We start from the raw sequence: 22048 nt of genomic DNA on the forward strand, positions 1-22048 counted from the left end.
TATCCAGCTGTGGCCTCCTTTGACTAAAGTTGAGGGCCCAGGGGTCCTCTGCTGAGGGCAGAGTTTGGAGAGCATATTATTCCGTGTTCCATTTCTCATTCACTGAGCCCTTACTGTGCCCCTGCTGTGTGCTGGAATCTGGGACTCTGAGATGAGGAAGACACTGGATTAGTCAGAATTCTTTTGGGCCCAAGTTACCAAAAATCAAACCCAAACTGGCTTAAGCAAAGAAGGGAATGTATTGGCTTAAGTTCAAAAGGGATACCCAGCTTCAGGCATGGTGGGTTCCAGGTGCTGAGATGCCATCATCATCAGGATTGGATTTGTCTTTCTCTCCTTCTTTTTTGGTGCCACAGTGGCCGCCAGCAGCCTCAGACTGACATGGCTTCTCCACACCTCCAGGAGATTCCCTTTCCTAGTGGCTTCATCCAAAGTCCCAAAACAGCATCTCATTGGGTTGCCTTGGGTCATGTGTTCATCCCTGAGCTGCTTGCCTTGGCTGGTGGTTGGGATAGGCTACCTGGTCTGCTTTGGGTCAAGGCCCTCCTGGAGCTGAAGGACAAAACTCCTCCCCTGGGTGCAGGGAAGGAGCAGCTCCCCAAGGGAAATGGGGGTGACATTGCTGGAAGAAAAGGGGATAGCAGTCTGGAGAAGCTGGACTGCACATGGGGAGAGAAGCGTATTGACTGTATACTGTATACATACAGATGCTTTCTGTTTTTGTTTGGTTGTTGCTGAGTTTTTTTAGACAGGATCTCCCTCTGTCACTCAGGCTGGAATGCAGTGCTACGATCATAGCTCACTGCAGCCTCAAACTCCTGGGCTCAAGTGATCCTCCTGCCTCAGCCTCATGAGTGGCTGAGACTGTAGGCATTCACCACCATGCCAGGCTAATTAAAAAAATTTTTTTTATAGAGACAGAGTCTCGCTATGTTACCCAGGCTGGTCTTGAACTCCTGGCCTGAAGTGATTGTCCCACCTTGGCCTCCCAAAGGGCTGGAATTACCGGCCTGAGCCACCAAGCCAATCCTCAGATACCTAGCATAAATCATCAAATCATAACTGGCCTCAAGTTCTCCCCAGCCTCTACTGACACAGGGATGGGACTGGGAGTTATGTGGAATCATTATTTCTTTTCCTGCAGCACTGCGAGGTGCGGATTCTTGACCTCAGCGTTCAGGTGGGGAAACTGAGGCTCAGGGAGAAGCAGCGTCTGTCTCTGCCAGGAGGTTTTAGAGGACAGGGACCATGTCTTCCTCAGTTCTGCTTCTTGTGTTGCACCTACTGCAGCCAGGCAGCTTCTCAGTGGGACCTGGATCTTTTGGGATCGACGGAGCCACCTCCCAAATTAGCTCTGAACAGGTTGAGCCCTAGTGACTTCTTGTGGATCCTGCACCCTCAAGACAGAGGTGACACATGATGCCCTGAGCTTGGGACGAGATGGGGAAATACACCGACCACTCCCTCCCACAGTTGTCTTCTCTTGGGCCCAACATAATGCTGGGATGCCACCATCAGAAACTCCTGGATCACAACATCTCTCTTGGCTCCTTTTTTTTTTTTTTTTTAAAGATAAATTCTTTCTCAGCACACATCTTGGCTCACCTGCACTACTAATTTACCAGACCTACCAGGGTCTACCCGAATTCCACTTCAACCAAGGAATTGGCCTTTGGTCCACTTGACTCCCCGAGGTCTACCTGAATTCCAGCTTCACTTGGAAACTCTGCAACACCAAACTTAAGAATAATGCTCTGTGTTTTTAATGAGTGTGTGTAAGGAGCTTCATGTTCATTTGATCCCCTTTCACTCTCACAGCATACAGGAAGGCATATCCTATTATCATCTCCACTTTACAGGTGAGGAAACTGAGGCTCAGGCAGGTAAGTGACACAGTCTTGTTGCACAACTAGAAGGTGGTAGAGCTGGGATTTGAACCCAGGCAGGCTGGCTCCACAGCCCACACCGTTAAACACTCCTGAGATTGCACCTAACAAGTATTTTGTCCCCTCCAAGTCAGTGCCAGGCGTAATGGACAGATCCACCCTGCCCTCAGAGCTCCCCTTCTTCATTTGACCCAGGACAGCTGTAGGTAGCAGGCAGGGCGAGGTTATCATCTCCCTCTTGCAGCTGAAGAGCTAAGGGGCCCCAGGGAAGGGAAGTGGCCTAAGGCCACATAGTCAGGGAGTTTTCAGGCTGGGCTCTGTAGTCAGTTTTGCACATAAATGCGTACTCCTGCAGTGGGCCCTGAGGCCTGTGGGGTTCCTGGGGGGGCGGTGTGTAGGGGACAGAGACCCAGAGCTGGGCCTCGCTGGCAGACTCACCTCTCTATGCAGGTCTGGATGTGGTCCTGGGGGTGTCCTCACCTGTAAGGCATGGGACACTTACAGGGCACCCTTCAGGGTTAACTGGTGACAGGAAACCCCACCAGGTCAGAACTCTGCCTCTCCCACACCCTGGGAGCCTCGGCCTCCTTATTTATTTATTACTTATTTATTGCTGTGCTTTCCACACGTCAATTTCAGCTGGCACTGCAGACCACCTGGGCCATTTCTCTTCCTACCAAAGGCACTGATGGAGGTAAGAAGCAGCCTCATCCATGGCCAGAGCTCCCGACCCTGCTCTGCCACTTAACAGTGTGCACAACCCCAGGCAATGCAGCCTCCACTCCCTGAGCTAAGCCAGCGTGGGGGGCTCGGCCCACAGCCTGGCCCACAGTACTGGTTTTATAATGGGTGCTTCCTGGGCCTAGATGTGGCAGCAGCCTAGTCTGGTGGCTGGAACCCGAGACCTGTCTTGCCGCTTGCATGCTGTGTGACTCTGGTGGAGTACCATACCTCTCTGAGCTTCAATTTCCTTGCTTGTAAAATCGCTATGTTCCTAGGACCACCCTCATGCACTCTGAGGATTTGATGTGATAGTTCACGGAACGCATCAGATTCCTCCTGACTTTCCTGCCTTCACCTCGCTGGGCCTCCCATCCCCAGTCACACACAAGGGGTTGAGCTCCAGGCAGAATAACCACAGCGTTAATAACGGTTACATATTATGTATCTATCACCTACTGTGTGTCAGGCTCCGCTAAGTGCTCTATGCTTGTGATCTCGTGTAGCCCTGCCATACTGGAGGCAGGAACTGTTAGCCCCATCTGTCAGATGAGGAAACTAAGGCACACTGAGGGGATTTGAACTCAGATCTGCCCATCCCTAAAGGCATGTGTACTCTGCTCCCTTCCCTTCCTCTCTGTTTGCACAGCTAAACTACAGCTTTCTGCTCCTCTAGAGGCTTACGTCTCCCATCTGCAGAAGAGAGGCTTATGGTGGGGATGGGACAGGGGCCATGGCAGTGGGGTAGCCCTCATGCTGTCCTCAGGTCTCGAGAAGGAGCTGGGTGATGCCATTCAAGTGCCCACTTCCTGCTTCCTCGACTAGCCCTGAGAGGCCTCTACCACCTATACCTTTAGGATGAAGACAGAATCCCTCAGCAGAGTCTGTGTAAAGGAGCCCAGGACCTCCAGCCTAGCTGAGTTGCCCCAACAGAGCCTCCCTGAGCCTCACCTTCTGCCAGTAGTGCCTCCTGATGCTTTGGGCTGGAATCCATGTGCTGTGGGGGCTCTGAGCCTGGGGCCTGCTCTCTCTTTGTTTAAAATTATTTGTCTGCAAGTTTCAGGGAGGTAGCGCGGTAGAGCCGAAAGGAGGCTCCTGAATGGAATCTGAAGGGACGGGAGATTGCTGAGAAGGGAATCACTTCCTCACTGTGTAATTCATTTTTATTACTGGTTGGATCTGTGTATCCAGAACTGCCCTGTGTTCCATCCATCCTAATCCTGTGTGCTGGTGAATGCTGGGCCAAAGGATTCCAGAGATAGGATTGCTGTGAAGTGATGGGGATTGGCAGGAGTTCTGCATGTGGGGGAACCCTCCAGCTTTCTCAAGGGAGGCCCTCACTGCTGGTTCACACACGAAGTCTGATTTCTGTGGCAGCCATGATTCCCGAACGGGTGTCTTGCCCTTCCTATGAGTGTGGTCTGTAGCCTGATTCATCAGAGGGGCTTTCATGGTTTGGGGAAAGGATGGAGAAAGCATGAACACCTGCCTTGGTAGAGAGAGGGCAGGAACCTAGGGTTCTAGAGCCACCTCTGCAATGTATGTGCTCTGTGACCATGAGCAAGTCATTACCCATCTGCCTCAGTCTCCCCTAGGGCAACACTGCCCTGCCAAACTCAGGGGTCAGGATGTGGGATGAGAGAGGAGGCTAGCCATGTGTACGACAAGAAGAGATGCTGGATGAGTTTTCTGAGTACTCACACATAGTCCCCAAAACTCCACCCAACCAGCAGTTTGAGCAGCTTCTTCCGGTATCCCCATGTTATGTGTTATAGTTGTAGGTGTTAAGAGTTAAGAGGAGGGGCCTGGGTCTCCTCGTTCTACTCTGGTGGCCCCAATCACATGCCCAGTGCGGTGTTGTCTGCTGGGGACACAGGACAGTGGACTCTTGTCCTTGTCTCAGAACTCCTTATTCCTGGGGTCAGGTAGATAATCTCAACCTAGTATGAAATGTGTTGAGATCCAGCAGGTGGGGTGCCCTGAAGGGAGCAAACATTCCCAGGCAGAGAGGATGCGTGGAGCCCCACTAGAGTGGAAGGGCATTCTAGGGGGAGGGCCTTGCAGGTGCAAAGGCCTTCAGGTATCAAACAGCCAGCCCAGGGCAGAGGGGAGGAGGGGATTGGTAGATTTCAGCAAAAGGTGGGGTGGGCCAGGTGAGCACTTTGGCGGGAAGAGGACTTGAGGGTGGGGCCTGATGAAGGTTTGCTGCAGAGGCCAGAACATCCGGCACTGTACTCCCCAGGCCCGGCTGCTGTGGAGGAAGGGCCTTGCCGCCACCAATGCCACCGCTGGCTCCGGGGAGGATTATCTATTTTAGCAACTCCCGGAGGGCGGAGGAAGGGAGCGCCCAGCCTGTGCCAGTTAGCGCAGGCAGCTCTGGAGCGGGCACAGGAGCGCCGACTCCAGGCGTGGGAGGCTGGGGCAGGCTGCACAGGGCTCTGCCAGAGGGCAGGAGGGCACAATGCTGGCGGTGTCACTCAAGTGGCGGCTGGGTGTGGTGAGGCGGCGGCTAAAAGGTGCCGGTGAGTCTGGGTGGACGGCCAGGGGCCCAGAGGGACTTCCTGGGCTCCCCGCCTGTCCTCAATCACCCCTGCTCTCCCTCCCCCTCTCTCTCGCGGAGCCTTTTGGGTTTCTGTGCTGCGTCTCTCTCTCTCCCTCTGTATCTCTGCCCCAGACCACTCCAGTTCCCTTACCCGTCTCTCCACCGCTCTGCTTCCTTCTCTCTCTCCTCCATCGCTCTGTCTCGGTCTCTCTGCTGTCTCTGGGTCTCTTCCTCTCTCTCCCACTGTCTCTCTGCCTGGCCTCTGGGTCTCTCTGTGTCTCTCTCTCCTGCTGTCTGCCCTCCTTCACCCAGTTCTCTGCCCCCGCCTCTGCTCTGCCTTCTCTCTCCCACTCTGTCTGTCTCTGTCTTGCTCTTCTCTGTTCCTCTTCCACTGTCACTGTCTCTCCTTGGGTCTCTCTGGACTTTCCTGTGTGTCTCCTTCATCGCCCCCACCCCTTCCCAGGGCATGTCCCCAGCAGCCTTTTCTCTCCTTCCTGTTGAGGCCGTGAGGCTGTCCAGATGGACCGGGATTGCCTAGCAGGGGAGCTGTGTGTGGGGGAGCAGGGGTGGGAGGGAGCGAGGAGCTGAACGTGGAGAGTTGGGACAGGGGACCTAGGTGAAGGCGGCCTGCCTCTGGGCAAGACACTCTATGCTGAGCCCCAGCCTGTGCGGGGTCCCATGACTGGACACATGCTCGGCTCCTCAGAGTGCTAGGAGGGGGCTTAGGGTGGGACCAAGATTGGAGTGGAGGTGGGGAGGAGCTGGAGTTAAGCCCCCCAGGCTGTGTGACCCCAGGATTCACCTATGCTGCCATTTCTCCATCTACAGCACGGGGAGGAGGGAGGTGGTGGATTCACAATCTCTATGCTTCAGGCTTAGGACCAAGAATCATCTTACTGTCAACAGGAACAGCAGTGACAGACATTCACTCAGCGCCACTGTGTGCCAAGCAGTGCATTCACTCATTCATTCCTCACAGTAGCCCTGCAAGGCTGGTCCCATCCTCATTCTGATTGTGCAGAGGAGGAAAATGAGGCACAGAGAAGTTAAGTAACTTGCCTAAGGCCACACAGCTGACATACGGAGGCTCTCTCCAGCCAGTGAGCTTGTAACTGAGCATTTTCCAGACTCTGAGGTGCCTACACTGGGAGCATCTTTCTCAGGGAGGTGTCGGGGATGGGGGTGGGTGTCCGTGCGGCAGCAGAGGGCTCTAGGTCCTGCACTGGCCTCAGGGCAGCTGGTGGCCTGACATCCTGGAAGTCCCTGGAAGCCCGGTCCACAGAGGCAGAGCAGTTGGTGCCTGGAGAACATCAGGAGCAGGCCTCTCCTTGGGTCTGGTCAGAGACTCCTGTGCTGAGACCACCCCCGCAGGAGACACTCCCTCCCCCACTGAGGCTGCTGTCCTCTGTTCAGTTCCACAGACCCTAAGAGGCCAGTGGGATCCTCCCAGGCTGGAGGGACAGATGAAATCCTGGGTTGGCTTCAGATTTGAGCTTCCCCAAGATTTGGAGAGCAGCCTACTACATGCTGTGGATCAGGCTCTGCATCTTGGAGATGCAGGAAATGCTTACATTGGCCCAGACAGACCAGGGTTCAAATCTTGTCCTGGCTCTTACTCCCTGTGTGGCCTTGGACGGCTACTCAACCTCAGTTTCCTCCCCTGGTAAAGTGAGCCCAAGAAAAACTGCCCTTCTGAGATTGCAGTGCCAATTGAGGAAGTTTGGGACATACAGTAGACTCCTGGAATTTTTAATTCCATCTTCCCCGTAGTGACCCAACCACTTACTTCCTCTCCCCATGTACACACCACTGTCCCCAGGGCAGTCACATCTGGGGCCAGCATAGCTCTTGATAGAAAATAAGCAAAGGAAAGAGGAGGGCTCAGCCTGGTTGATTGAGGACACACTGTGTGCAGACTTGAGCCAGGCTCCTACCCGACCCCTCTCTACTCCTTCACGGAGGGCACTGAGGGAGGCACAAGGAACTTGCTTTGCCCATGAAGTGAGCCTGAACATTCACGAAAACGAAACCTCAAGGGAGAAGAATCCAAGAGATACGGGAGAACGCAAGGTGTTTCTTCTGTTTTCTTCTTCAAAATATTTTTTTTCAAAAAATGCCTGGCGACACGTTTGTCCATTTCCAGCCTATATGATTTTAATGAGCCGTCCTGTTGCTCATCTTCTCCGGGTAAGGACCCATTTTCTCACTCTGAATACTTGGGCAGAGGTCCCTGGGCCACATGGCCATGTGAGACCCCTCCTATGTCCTCCAAACTGAGACTCAAGGGTGTAGTTATTGCCTCTAGAAGGAAGCAATGATTTTGCTTGAGAGAGGTCAAAAGAGACTCCCAGAGCTGGGTATTTAAGGATGAGTAAGAGTTTGCCAGGTAGATAAGCAGGGGAGCAGCTCATGAAAATGCCTGGAGGTGGCCAGGCGCAGTGGCTCATGCCTGTAATCCTAGCACTTTGGGAGACCGAGGCGGGCAGATCCCTTGAGGTCAGGAGTTCGAGACAAGCCTGGCCAACATATGGTGAAATCCCATCTCTACTAAAAAAATTAACTGGACGTGGTAGCACGTGTCTGTAATCCCAGCTACTTGGGAAGCTGAGACAGGAGAATCACTTGGACCTGGGAGGCAGAGGTTGTAGTGAGCCAAGATGGTGCTACTGCACTCCAGCCTGGGCGACAGAGCAAGACTCCGTCTCTTAAAAAAAAAGAAAATGCCTGGAGGCTTGAAAGATCTGCCTCAAGACCCCATGAGAGCCTTGGTCAGCATGAAGGGTGTGGGGAGAGGAGAGAGGCAGGGTGGAGGAGGTGAAAGGCTGTGGAGCTTGAACCCTGTCCTGGGGGCAGTGGGAACCATGGATAGTCCTTGAGCAGCAGAGAGTGGAGGACTGCTTCGAGTGTTAGAATAGGATCTGGACCAGGTATGGTAGTAGCTCATGCCTATAATCCCAGAACTTTGGGAGACTGAGGTGGGCAGATCACTTGAGGCCAGGAGTTCAAGACCAGCCTGGCTAACATGGTGAAACCCCATCACTACTTAAAATACAAAAATTAGCCATGCGCGGTGGTGCATGCCTGTAATTCCAGCTACCTGGGAGGCTGAGGCAAGAGAATCGCTTGAACCTGGGAGGCAGTGATTGCAGTGAGCTGAGATTGTGCCAAAATAAATAAATAAATAAATAAATAGGGAGAGAAAAAGAAAAGAATAGGCGCTGGCTGTGCTCTGCAGACCATAGGTGGGGTTGGAGGAAGGAGGCTTGGGTGGGGCCCAGGCAGGAGGTGAGGAGCCAGGACTGTCGGGTGGGCAGAACTGATGGATGTAGAGGCAGGAGAATAGCCTGTGTCACTTATTCATTCAACAAATATTTATTGAGCACCTATTATGTCATAAGTATTGTTCTAGGCCCTTGGGGTGCAACAGGGAACAAGACAGACATAAAAGCCCCTGTCCTGGCCCTCCTGAGCTTTGTCTGCCTGTGCCCACTCGGCGGTGCTGGTCTGTGATGAATTATTCACTCCCTCCTTCCGCTCCTTAATGAGGCTCCCCTTGGCCTCCCACACGCCACCACATCCGGCTCCTGGCATGTCTCCTGGCAGCCACATCAGGGCCTCAAATCTGACTCCCAGCGTGGGGAAATGAGCCCTCTCTCTCCAGTGCCCCACTCCTGAGCCTCTGCCCTCCTCCATGCCTGCGGGTACCAGAATTTCAGATCAGCTATAGTGGCTCGAAGACCAGGTGATTTTTTTTTTTTTTTTGAATCAAGAAGACAGGGATAAACTCACGTCCTGGAATTGCAGAATCCCAGCAGGCTGGAGTGAACCTCTAGACCTGTTCTGCGTTTCCCAAACGTTTATGGAGCACTTGCTGTGTGCCAGGCACTTCCCATGTACTTTCTCACCCTTGCAACAGGCCTGTGCGTTATGAACTAAATCACCCCATTTGCAGCTGAGGAAACTGAGGCTTAAAGACGAAGTTAGTTTCCAAGGTCACACACCTAGGAAAGAAGTACTGGAGCATGAGCCTACCCAGGCCGCCTGACTTCCAAACATTTCACCCTGGGGGCGTTCCTTCACGGTCAGCTTATTCAGCCTCCCCTGCTGGGTGCAAGGGACCCCTTGGTTGTATTCCCAACATGTGGCCACTCCTCTGCTTTCCCCAGGCTCCCCCGAGTCCTCTGCCTTCTCTCTGCTTCTCCTGTCCCAGGACAGCCCTGCAGAAAAAGCGATGCCTCTCCCTGCCCCAGGCTGTGAGCCCCGCTCCCCACAGGACACAGTCTCTGCCCTCTCCGCCTGGCTGCCACCTCTGTCCGTACCTCATCCTCTCTGTGTCCCTCTTGCAGAGCAGAGCCCAGAGTGGAGCCCAGGGCCTGGGGAGGTCTGAGCCGGGCAGAGCAGACAGACGTGCCAAGCCCCTCCCGGAATGTCCCAACTGCACATTGGCCTTGCTTGCGCGTGTCTCCCTCTGGAACGCAAGCTGATCTCGTCAACTCAGGTCCCGGCATTGTCTCCGTCTGTCGGCTTGAATGTTCAGTCCAGCAGAACCATCTGCCTGTCTTAATTGTCTGGATCATTGTGAAGGCTCTCAACCCTGTCTCCCCAGCCACTGGGGAGATGGTCAGATGCAACAGAAAGCACCTCCATCAGCCAAGGGACTGAGGCTGACCGTGACTCCTCATGGGTCCTTGGCAGGTCCGTGTTCCTCCTGGCCTCAGTATCCCTTCTGGGCCCCTGCTCTCCTGGGTCTGGAAGCCTTGCAGCCTCCCCCTTCCCGCCCACTCACTCCCCTTGGGCCAACCTTGGCTCTCTGATTCTCACATTTTGCTATCTTGGTCGAGGTAGTGGTTACTCATAAGCAGATGTGGTGGGCAGGTGGGCGGGTGAAACGGGGCACATGGCCAGCAGTCGCTAACAGCCACATAATTGGGGCTGCTGGGGTCCCTGTAGGATGACCTTGGGTAAGATCCTTGCTCCGTGCTGTGTCTCAGTGCCCATGTGCAGAGTGGGTTTGTTGAGGAAGGTTTGTTTGGGGTTTGTAAGTAGCCGAGGGTCATTTGGAATTCAAGCTGGGGATGGAGGTGGAGGGGTTCTAGGCTGGCTGAGGCCAGAGCTGAAGCAGCCCCCAAAGACCGCAAGCCCTACTTCTCCTGCGGCCACGCATGTACTCCCATTTTATACATGGGGAGATGGAGGCTGGTTTTGCCCAAGGTCATCCAGCCCGTCAGAGATGGAGGTAGATCCAGGACTTGAACTCAGGACCCCTCTGAGGCCCCAGCGGTGCTGCTGCAGGGAGGGTGGCATACTAGAATGTTCCTCACACTTCATCACCATGCTGGTGTCTTCTTCTAGGGGTAGATGGGCAAGGAAGAGTGTGGGATGGCCAGTGAGTTGACACACAGTGGGACTGAGAGGTGCCGAGAGCTTGGAGCCCTAGATGAGGCCCCAGTCAGCGGGAGGGCTTCCTGAGGCAGCAGTCTTGGAGGGCTTGTAGGACTTGGCCTGGCAGACAGGGATTAGGAAGAGGGCATTCCTGGAGGATGGTGATAAAAAGGCTCGAAGGTGGGAATAGGCTCTGCTACTTGGTGCTGGGAATGGGAGGCAGGGAGGATGGAGAGGGCTGGTCGGTTTGGGGCACAGGGGCTCAGCTGCCAGGCAGCAGGCACTGGCCTGGAAATCCCAGGGTCAAGCCCTGTCCTCAAACACATGGTCTCTGCCAGGGCCCACCCCCAAACCCTGTGGGTCTCCCACCCCCACACCTCTGCCGATCTCTCTGGCATATTCTCAGCTGGGCAGCCTGGGGTCCTTGGATGGTCCTTCCCATGTTCTCACCCTGCCCGAGGGTCCACCGTGGGTTCACAGCTCCAGGATTCTCTTTCAATATTCAAGTCTACCATGAGGACACAGAATCTGGTGATCACCACGTCCACCAAGCCCTTTGAGAATGTGTGTGAACTGAACTGTGATTTAAGGCTTAGGAGCCGGAGAACTGAGCTGTCTCTGGGCTCCAGTTTCCTTGTCTGTAAAATGAAACGATTGATGAGCCCAGCCTCATGGGACTGAAGTAAACGCCCCTAGAGGCGAGAAGTAGTATGAAATCTGTAGGGTGCTGGGTAGGGGCCAGCCAGGATTGTCATTATTAGAGGCTTATGTTCCCATTTTCTCTGAGCCTCAGTTTCCCCACTTGGACATAAAGGATGTCTGTCCAGCATGGTCAGATGTTGTGGCATCTGGGAGGATGGTTTGTTCTTCCTGGTTGGGGGAGCCCCCAGGAGGTGGCCCTGGAATAACAGGGTGAATGGTCACCACCGTGTTCAGCCACACACTGGGTCCCCACTGAAGCCACATCCAGACTGAGCTGTGGCCTCTCCTGCCAGGGCTCAGAGGCCATGGTGTGGGACCAGGGGGAGCCATAGGGAGGCAGGCTGCAGCTGGGATAACAGAGTGACTCTCGCCCCTTACAACTGTTCAGGAATAGGGTGGGCTGCTCAGAGGTGGTGAGCTCCCATTTATGGGGGTGTACAAGCTGTACTAAACAGCAGAGAGGATTCCTGCATGTTAGAAGGGATGAATTGTTGGTTTCTTTCCAATATGGCAATTCAGAGATTATGTACATTCATCATATATTTCTCATTCATTCATTCTGCAAACACCTGTGTAGCACTTACTGTGTGCACAACCCTGCCCTGGGCATGGGGTTGAAATCAGTGAGCAAGACAGTTGTGGATCTCCCATTTAGTGGAAAAGAAAAGGTGGAGGAAGGGCTGAGAGGAAAGGCATTGGAGGAAAGGCTGAGGGAGGTAAGAGACACACCCCGCGTGGCCAGGGTGGGCCTCTGGGTGGAGGTATTAGACTGGACTCTAAGGATGAAAATGAGGAAGAACATTCCAGACAAAGGGAAGAGTCTGTACAAAGGGCTCGAGGAGGGAGCACCTGGTTCTTATGGTCTGGCCCTCTGCCCATCCTAGTTGGGCCGCCTTGACAAAGCCCCTTCCCCTCTCTTGACCTCGGTTTCGCACTGTAGCATGGGAATAGCAATGTCTATCCCACAGGACTCTTGAAAGATTCCATAAGACAGTGTACATAAAGTGCTGCGTATCTAGTAGGTGCTCAGCAAATGCTGGCCCTTTCCTTCTCTCTAGGACATTTGCGTATGGACGGAGGGTCATGCTTCATCCATGGGTGGGTGGTGGGACTCCGGGCACAGTGTTAGCCACAGGCTGACCCTGAGACCAAAGCCGGTCACAGGCACAGGATGACAGCTGTGCCCACCCCTCCCGAAGCCTCGTCCACTACCCTCATGCCTTGATTACCAGCCACAAGGGGGAGTCGCTGCAGCAACTCCAGGGTGCGGAGGCCCGTGCACTGCTCCTGACGGCTTGGCCTGTGTACAGCTGCACAAGCTCTCTGTGTCTTCACCGGAGGGGCCTCCGGAGAGCCTGCTCCTTCCTAAATGTCATCCACATGGCCGGTCACAGTGCCAGGAATGCCCTGATTCATTGCCCTCTCTTCTCCTCAGAACTGTGTCTGCAGAATCCGGCCCTGGGTGCCTAGCCAGCCACCTGCTCTTTGGGGACCCTTTTGGTGGTACCTTTCCTTCCCACTTCCCACCCTCTGCCCAGGCTGTGCCCTCTCCCTGGAAGTCCCTGCCTACCTTACCTTTGAGTGTTGAGTTTCTTTGTCCCTCAAGGCTTGGCTCAGACACCGCCTCCACCCAGCAGCTTTCCTGGACTCCTCCTCTGAGCATCCCTGACTCTGTGGCCACCTTTGTTCTGGGTCGGTTTGTAGCAGATCCTCTTTGGATGTAGTTCTTTCTACAAGAGATGCTGACATTTCAACATGTGTAATGTTCTTGGCCTATAGTAGGCCCTGTGTGAGCAGTGGCTGGACTTCGAACTTGGGTCTCTTGAGTCCCAGTGCGGGACTTTCTCTAGGACAGGGCAGGGAGGGGCCACTGCCATCCTGAGATTAGATGCTTAATGCCGCTTTTTCCTGGACCTGAGCCCCGATAGCTTTGTCCATTTATTTCCATGTTTTGCTTTCTGTTAGGAAGGCAGAGAGAGGGCAGGTGGACAGTCAGAGTAGCCCCTGAGGGGAGGAGGATGGGGAGGGTGGACAGACAGCAAGGCCCAACCCCTCATCCAGGAGCGTTTTGAGCACCCATTCAAGTCAGTTTTCTAAGACACTTCGCTGACCCTATCCCTCTCTCCCTCCGAACTCTTCCAGCAGCATCCTCAGGAGAGAGTTTCAACTTCTAACATGCCATCTGAGGCACCTATTTATTTTTAATTTTTTAACTCCAAGTTCCAAAGGTCGAGCTAAATTTCTCAGTTCAAAGCACACATTGTTCTGGGCCATCCCAGTGCCGGATCTGGCTCTGTATTATCTTATTTCCTCTCCTTCATGCCCTATCGCCACCCCAAATTACTTCCCTCTAAACTTGCACTTGAAATAGGTGAAATAGGTGTTTAAGTCTGTGCGTGCCCTTGCAGCATAGATAGTGCTTTATGTGTCTGCTTTCAATAGATAATGACACCACATTTCAATACATAACTGATACCACAGGGTAGATCTCATCTGTCTCTCTTCTTTCCTTCCTTTCCATCTTTCCTGCCTCCTTTCTCCCCTCCTTTCTTTCTTTAATGTGACACCAGGTTTTCTAAGATCCATTCATGTGGCTGCACTTCTAACTGCTGTGTCACACTCCACAGTGTGCAGTCACCACATTAACTGTCCCCTACCCTAGGATAGAGTCCCAGGTCACCTTTACCAACATTCTCAAGAGTTCACGCCCCTTAGGGACCTGGGTAGGGGTAGAATTACTCTGCAATAACTTCAGGAGTGAGGATTCTGGGACACAGGTGGCCAGACGTGGAATTTCTCCTAACACTGCCAGCTGCTGCCACTGTGGCTGCCTCAGTTTACCCCCCACCAGCAGTGCTGTGACTTTCCATCTCCGTCTCCCCACATCTTCACCAGCACTTGGTTTTGTCTGCATTTCTAGCATTTGCCATTTTGAGGAGAGTCAAGTGAGAGCTCGCTGTTTCTGTTTCCACTTCTCTGGTGACAGTTAGCTGGGACACCTCTGCATGAACTTGGGGCTGTTTGCCCTCCACGCTCTGTGCCTCGCCAGTTTATAGCTGGTGCCCATTTTTCTTTTTCTTCCTGTTTTGCCTGGCAGTTCCTCAGACGTGCCCTGTTGGCTGTCATTAGAGGAGCTTTGATGCTTAACTGAAGAGGAAATGAGGCTCAGAGCAGAAGGGACCTGGATTCCAGATCTCCTGCCTCTGAAGTGCCTGGCCCATTTCCTCCCCCAGACCCCTCACCCTGTGCCATCCTGACCCTTGCAGCCCACTCCCGGTTGTTGCCATTGCAAAACAGAAGTTAGGTCACACCACGACCCTGCCAAAAACCCTCCCCTCACACTCAACAGAATCCCAACTCCTCTCCCTGGCCCCTGCTGACCTTGTCTCTGTGCCTCAGCTGCACCTGCCCCTCAGCTGCTCCCGGCACCCAAGCTTGGTCGGCCTACCTGGAACTTCCTCCTCCCTTTGTGCCTTCTCATCCAGCTCCGGGCAGTTACTGCAGAGCAGTCCCCTCCCTCTAGCCAACCCACAGGTCCCTATGGGGTGTGAAGATGCTGGTGAAGGACACCTGGGACTCAACTTAAAAGTTGCCTACTCTGAGAGGCTCTCCCTGACCACCTGCCTTGTATTCTGTGTGCCAACATCGTGACTATGTCTGTCACAGCTCTCAGGACCATCTCAAATGCCTTCTGTCTGTCTGTTTTTCTTGCTGGATCTCTGGTCCTCCCTAGACCAGAAGCTCTAAGAAGGGAGGGTCTGCTTGCTCTGTTCACTGCTGAAACCTCTGGCCCAGCTGACCTCTGGAAAGTAGTAAGTGCTTAGTAAATATTCTCTGAGCGAATGAGTGACCAGAGAGACACGGCAGGGCCATGATCATGCTGGCCATCTCCCTGTGCCCACATGCTATAGTTTTCTAGGTGTTTCGCTCATTCACTGAGCTTCTCAGCAAAGACCTTGTTAGTACAGACAACTTCATCATCCACATTTTAGGGGAGAAACCTGAGGCTCAGGGAGGCCCACTGTACAGCTGTACTCCCATGTCCTCTCCTCCAGGAGGGAAGCTATTGTGGGTGTCAAGGGAAGCATGGAACCCAAGAGGGAGCCCCTGGGAGCTGTCCCATCCGTGGCCAGGCCCCTGGCCTGCTGGTGACTTGAGCCTGCCCAGTCAGGGGTTCCCAGCTCCTCTGAACATGTGTTTGTATCTGGCTGGCTGCCCTGGGCTTCGTGACTCTGTTCACATGCCTAGGCTGTGGAGAGCGGTTCGGTGTGTGCATTTCTCAGGGCCACTGGGTGGGGATGCCATCAGGCAGGCCTCGGTTCAAACCCTGGCTCCCCCTGATATTTTGCCTAAGGGCAAGTGACTTCACCTTTCTGGGCCCTGGCTTCCTCATCTCTGAAGTGGAGATGTTCCTGGGATGAAATGAGAAAATGTGTGCAAAATGCTGGTCACAAGGCCTGGTGCATGGAGTCTCTGTTCCAATTATGTTGACAGTGGCTCTTCTCAACATTCTGGAAACCCCCTCTCCTGGGTCTGTCCACACGGCTGCCATGCTTTGCTCTTGCGGCTGTCAGAGCCTCCTTGGCCTGTGGCCTTGCGTGTTTTCCTGTAGGCTGGCAGGCTCTGTAGGTCTGAGGCCCACAGCTTCAGGCAGCCCACTGGGTGGCACTACCCCTGAAGCTCCTTCCAGCCTTCTCTGAAGTCAGGTGAGGGGCCATGGGGGCTGGGGAGATGTGGGATACCTTAGACAGAGTGGGGACAAGACCAAACAGCACCCCCTAAGAGGGGGTCACCTAGTGCCCCTCTCCTGTGGCTGGTGGAATCCCAGACTGAGCCTCAGTTTCCCCATCTATAAAATGGGTACAATAATGCCTAACTGGCTGAAATGTTTAACAACAAGATGCAGGTTCTGAGAGGACCAGGCAGGGAGGGAGCAATAGTCCCGGCCTGGCCCCTGGGGTGGAGGGAGGAGGGTCAGAGGAAGAAGCAACTGACAGCCCAGAGCAATAAAGATTTATCTCTCTTGTCCTTGAATTGCCATCGCTGCCTCCCTCTCACCTAGACTTCATTTCCGGCTGTCACTCAGGGCCCCTGGTGGGCTCAGGACAAGGCTCGCCTGTGTTATGACAGACTCAGCCCTGGAGTCTGAGATGAAGGACAGAGGCCTGGGTCCAGGCCCTCGCTGTACTGGTGGGGCACCCCTGACAAGGCCCTCTCTGGGTCTCAGTTTTCCCACCTGTGCAGCATGAGCTTGGTTCTCAACCACAGTGGCCACTAGCCTCTGGGTGGGAGGGGCTAGGGATGCTAGGAACCCGCAGGGTGAGAGGCAGCCCCACACAGCAGAATGCCCCAACTCTAGTGCCAGTGGTGCCCCACTGAGAGACCATGTGAGGGCCCTGCAGGCCTGGGCCTCCATTGGGAAGAGCATATGGTGACCGTGAGTTTGCAAAACCCTTCCAAGCTCTCTGACCCTCACTCCTCACAGGGGCAAAGTGAATCTCAGACAGATGTGACTTGCCCAGGGTCACACAGCTTGTGGGTGGTGGAGCTGGGATTCGAACCTGGGCACGTCTGACCTGTGTGCTTAGCTCCCTTGAAATTCTGTTTCTGGCCTGTTTGGCGGTGTTAGTTTGAGACTCTTGGCAGGCAAGTGAGTAGATGAATGCTTCCTGTTTCATTAATACGTGGTCTTCCCAACCCTAGGGGGCGAGTGTTTTCATTATTCTCATTCTACAGCCAAGAAAGCTGAGGTCCAGAGAGGTTTGGACAAGTGCCCCGATCACACAGGAATCCATCTTCCAATTGTCTCACAAACCTGGGGACATGGACATATCAGGCCCCTCCTGACCAAAGAGGGGCTGCCTGCCAGCTCAGTGGCCCTGCCATCTCCCCTGGGCTGCTTAGTCCCCCTCACGTGTCACCCACAGCATTTGAAACATGAAGCAGTCAGATGCTGTCCTCAGGAGCCCCTGGTGGCCTGGGTGCTTGGCAGGCCTGGCTTCCAGCCACCTTGCATGCCCAGGCAATCTGTTCCCCTTTTCCTCTGCTTCCCTGAAGTTGGCAGCACTGGACAAGAAGGATTGTCTTTGGAGGGTGATCAAGCAGCAGTTTTGCCTCCTCTCATGTCCTAGAAGGAGCCCTTGCTGCTCATTCCTAGGCCGCCTCCCAGACGGAAATCCTTCTCTCACCTACTCTCAGCCTGCACTCCATGTATGAGATTCTTACAAAGCTGTCTCGCCCCGCTGCACTACAGCCATCCTTAGCTCTCCATTTCCTGCAGGATGAAAGACAAACTCCTTAATACAGCGCTTCTCAAACTTCATATGCATCACCTGAGGACCCTCTTAATATGCAGCTTTTGATTTGGCAGGTCTGGGTGGGGCCTGAGTATCTGCGTATCTGACAAGCTCCAGGTGATGCAGATGCTGCTGGTCCTCAGACCGCACTTGGAGGAGCAAGACCACCCCTGGCCTGGCCGTATCTCTGTTTCCTTCTTTCGGCCATGGACTCACACACATGCAATGGCTTTTTCCTTCATTGACAAACTCCTTCCCATCCTTCAAAGTCAGTTCAAGAAAACCCTTCTCAGTGGACTCTCAGACAGAGCTAATTCCTCTTCCTCTGCACTCCCAGATGCTTTTACAAATCCCTGAAATCCTAAAACCCATAGCAGTGCCATTAAGAATAGCAGTGCTGGGGCCAGGCCTCCTGAGTGTGAAACTTGGCTCCATCCTCACCAGCTGGGTGACCTTGGGCAAGTTGCTTAACCTCTCTGTGCCAAGTTATTTATTTAAATTCTGTCTTGTTCCAAAATGGACCAATAATTGCTTCTGAACATGCACTTGGATAAAATCACATGAAAACGTGCTCAGTAGGTCGTCGAGGACAGAGGGCAAAGGGGAGATGCTGTTTCCCATCTGCCTCCTTGTCTTGGTCCTACAGTGCATAGCATGGCAGGCACTCAGAGAAACGCCACACAGAAGCTCTCCCATAATCCACGGCACGACCTTTCCAGGAGCTTGGGGGTCCACAAAAGTAAACTCCAAAGGAGCAGTGAGAGAGCCAGAAACTTGACAAGGCTTCCAATTGCCAATCTTAATCACTCATTTAAATGCATCTGTATGGAGAGCAACCTTTTTTTTTAAGAGAAGGAGCAGAGAAATGTGGCAAGGCTTCCAATCACCAATCTTAATCACTCATTTAAATGCATCTGTATGGGGAGCAAATTTTTTTTTTTTTTTTTTTTTTTTTTTTTGAGAAGGAGCAGATACAGGAGTTTGAGACCAGCCTGGGCAACATGGCGAAAACCTCATCACTACAAAAAATGTAAAACTTAGCCAGGCATGATGGCACCTGCCTGTAGTCCCAGCTACTAGGGAGGCTGAAGTGGGAGGATCATCTGAGCCCAGCCAGTGTGTTGCAGTGAGTGGAGATTGTACCACTGCACTCCAGCCCAGATGACAGAGTAAGACGCTGTCTCGGAAAATAAAAAAAGAGAGAGAGAGAGACAGAGAGAGAGAAAGAAAGAGGGAGAAAGAGGGAGAAAGAAGGGGCAGATCTAACGCCAATGGCCTGGGTGCCACGTGCCTGTCCTCCCTGAATGAAGAGGCTATAGATGGAGGGAATGGAGGCGAGTGGGGTGAGGGTCTGTTAGAGCAGTTCACATGCACCCCTTCCTGCCTGGTTGAAGCTAAGACTGCTCCAAAGTGGCCTCTGTGCCCTGGTGAAGGTCAGGGTCTTCATGGCAAGCCTCTCTCTGACCACTGCCAGGGTACCGGTGACCACATTGAGTGTGTGTACCCCCTTCCCTGCATGATTTGAGTCATCCAGCAAATGTCCACTAAATTCAGGTCTTCCCTCTGCAACCTGACCCTCACTACCCCCACTGTGGCAGAGACCTTGGCATCACTGCTGGTCAAGGGAAACTTGCTTGGCACCTGGACCCTTCCCCTAGAAATAGATCTCAAGTTGCCCAAAGAGGAAGGCACCATGGGAAGTGGGCGACAGGGTAGGGTCTTGAGTTTGCAGATACAAAGGCATAAGTAGCCCCGCCCCAGATTTAGAACCTGGATTATTCTAAAGGTGCCACTGGTGTCGGACTGGCAGGAGCCATTGTGGAGTGGCCCAGGAATTGTGGTTAAATTCCATGCTGGGTCACTGTTCTGGAGGGAGCCCACAAGAAGCCTCGGGTCCCTAACTACTGGGCAGCCCTCTCCCACTAGCTGCAGGACACATGGAAGAAATATGAGGCTCGTGTGTTCCCATGTGGCCAGGAACTCCATGGGAGCCAGGCCTTGTCTGTCTGGTTCTCTCTTGCCAAATGCACTGTGCAGTTGTATGGGTTCTTGACACCCACCATTCAGTGTCCTGTGTCACCATCACCCCACCCTTCTTGGTGCCTGACCCTCAGTTGGTGCCAGCACACACTGGTGGGATGGAGAGCAGGGGAAATTGGGTGCAGCCTGCCACCCCTTCTCACAGACAGGTAGAGGAGGAGCCTCAGGTGTCCATTAGGATCAGCCTGGTCAGTCCTGAACCAACGTGGAGGAATCCCAGGAGTGTGCAAGGCTAAGGCCCAGCTGAGTCTGGGAGGGGGCAGAGCCTGCCAGGTGTGGCCGGAGCCTGTGACCAGCTGGCCCTGCCTATCAAGCCCAGAGGCGGGCAGATCCTCCACGCAGCTCACTTGGTCTTCACAAAAAGCTGGGTGGCCACTCCATGTGGCAGGCTACTGGGTCCATCTTACCCAAGAGAAAACTGAGACCTAGGAGAGGTAGTTGGAACATTGGTGGGAGGGCCCTGGAGGGTCTCTGAGCTCAAGGGTTTCTAAGCTGAGAACTGCAGAGATGCCCTGGCATTGTTCATGCAGTCAAAGAGTCTGTGCTTCATCTAGCTTATGTCTAGGGGTTCTGTGCAAATTCTCTTGGAATCTGCTACGTAGAAAAAAAGAAAAAAAAGTTTGGAAAGCACTGTTCCCTGTCTCCAGATGAAAAAACTGATGCCTGGGGGGGCAGTCGTTTGCCAAAATCCCAGGGCAAGTTAGGAGCAGGCTCTCTCTCTGCCTGAGAGTCCTGGAGGAAGCCCCAGGCATGCCACCTTCAAAGACGCCCTGTCCAGACCCAGGCTGCAGGGGTGGGGCATGTTGAACCCTGTCCTGGAGCCAGCCTTGACAACAGCCATGTCCCCTTTAAGCAGAGAGCCGCCCGCTGCAGTGGGTGGACTCGGTGCCCAGCCAGTGGGAGCTGTGAGCTTCCCTCCCACAGCCCCTCCCTGGGGAGGGAAGGGAGGGCCGAGCAGCGTGGCTCCCGAGGGAGTTGGTGGGCAGCAGGGGAGACAATAGCGAACATGCTGTGTGGGCTCAGCCGGGAGACCCCTGGAGAGGCGGGTATGTAATGGGGGGTCTGTGGGCAGAGTGATGGGGCTGAACACATAGGTCCCTCTGGAGCTGCTGCCCAGAGAGAGGGGACTGGATGGCTGAGACCCGGGACTGCCACTCCCTGGAAACCCAGGGCTTGGGGAGGGTGGGGCAGGACACTTGCTAGGGCTGTCTGTCTGACCCTGGCCACTGTCCTGCAGTAGGATAGCTCAGCCTCCCCCAGGGCTGTCCGGCACAGGCAGGCAGAACAGGCGGGTCTCGAGGTTCTGAGGGCAGCGCTCAGCCCTGTAGGAGGAAGGCTGGTCCCATCCGGGTGGGAGCAAAGCCTTTTGCCCAATCTCAGGATCTGCACAGCTGCCTGGTGGGAGTGAGTGTCTGACCCAGAGGGGTGAGAGCCCAAGGCCCACAGGCAAGGTGGTGGTGAGGAGTTCCTGTGCCAGCACAGGTGGACAGGAGGCTGGACCTCAGCAGAAGAAGAAACTCTGGCTTGGGGGTCTGGCTGGTGAGACCCTGGGACTCTGGGAATGTGTGGGATGGGGGATTACAGCTGCCACATTCCTGGGTGTGCTGAGGCTGGGACCCAGAGAGGGGCAGACACGATTTTTCATGAGTCTCTCCAGCCTTGGCCTAGGCTCACCTTATTCCCCCAAAGAGGGAGCTTGCGGCCCGGACCAGAACGTACTGCATTCACTGCCCTGGGGTTGCCTCACTGGTTTCTTCCCACGTTCTTACCATATCTTTGCACAACAGCTCCAAGGGCAGGGACTGTGGTCCCAGTGGACAGAGGAGGAAACCAAGGCTCAGGGAGGGCAGTGGCCGAGCTGGGATTGACACCCAGATGACTTTTACAGCAGAGCCCCCAACCCTGCTTCTGAGGGCCCAGTGGACTTGGATTCTCACCTCCCTTCACATGGCAAGGAGCAGAGCCAGGTCACCTCTGGACCTGGCCTTAGCAACCCAGAAAAAATAACACTAATAATCATAATAGCTGGCTGTTGTCGAGAGCTTCCTCTGGGCCAGGCTCTGTTCTAAGCTTTCTGTGCATTTTCTCATTTAATCCTCATAACCACACTGCCACTTGGGTACTGTTATTCTCCCCATTTTACAGTTGGGAAAACTGAGGCAGAGAGATGCTAAGTGACTTGTTCAAGGTTATATAGCCAGAAGTGACAAAGCTGGGATTTGACCCGATGGGCCCACCCCTCCTTGGCAACGGAGGCTCTGCCTTCTTGGCCTGGGCACATCTGATCTTCCAACCCAAGTCCCAGGTGAGTGGGGTCACCTTGGTCTGCTGTGGTCAGGGCCACAAAGGCAGCAGTGCCCTGGAGACCTTACCTGGGGCACTGCCAGGGAGGTGTCTTCCCCTCCTCATGGGCCTATGACCTCCACCTTGGCCCAGGCTCAGCATCAACTACCTGGGCCTTTGCCCAGTCTCCTCCCTGG

The 22048-nt window shown here is 54.1% G+C and overlaps 1 protein-coding gene across 5 annotated transcripts in view; it reads left to right on the forward strand.

The window, feature by feature from the left end:
* GRIP2 (glutamate receptor interacting protein 2) overlaps positions 1-22048 on the forward strand; it is a 106082-nt gene that overhangs the window by 33544 nt on the left and 50490 nt on the right. For 4 of the 5 annotated variants that reach the window (XR_002515733.2, XR_002515734.2, XM_021922667.2 and 1 more), the window contains exon 3: positions 1145-5128. Coding sequence is in view for 3 of the 5 variants with exons in the window: in XM_021922667.2 (XP_021778359.1) it covers positions 5068-5128 (61 nt within the window). In the remaining 2 variants the exon portion in view is untranslated. Of the gene's footprint in view, positions 1-1144; positions 5129-20471; positions 20615-22048 lie in introns of those variants that run through there. The other variant, XM_021922668.2, reaches the window with a different exon arrangement.

The sequence above is a fragment of the Papio anubis genome, chromosome 2, assembly GCF_008728515.1.
Source record: "Papio anubis isolate 15944 chromosome 2, Panubis1.0, whole genome shotgun sequence".
Lineage (NCBI taxonomy): Eukaryota > Metazoa > Chordata > Mammalia > Primates > Cercopithecidae > Papio > Papio anubis.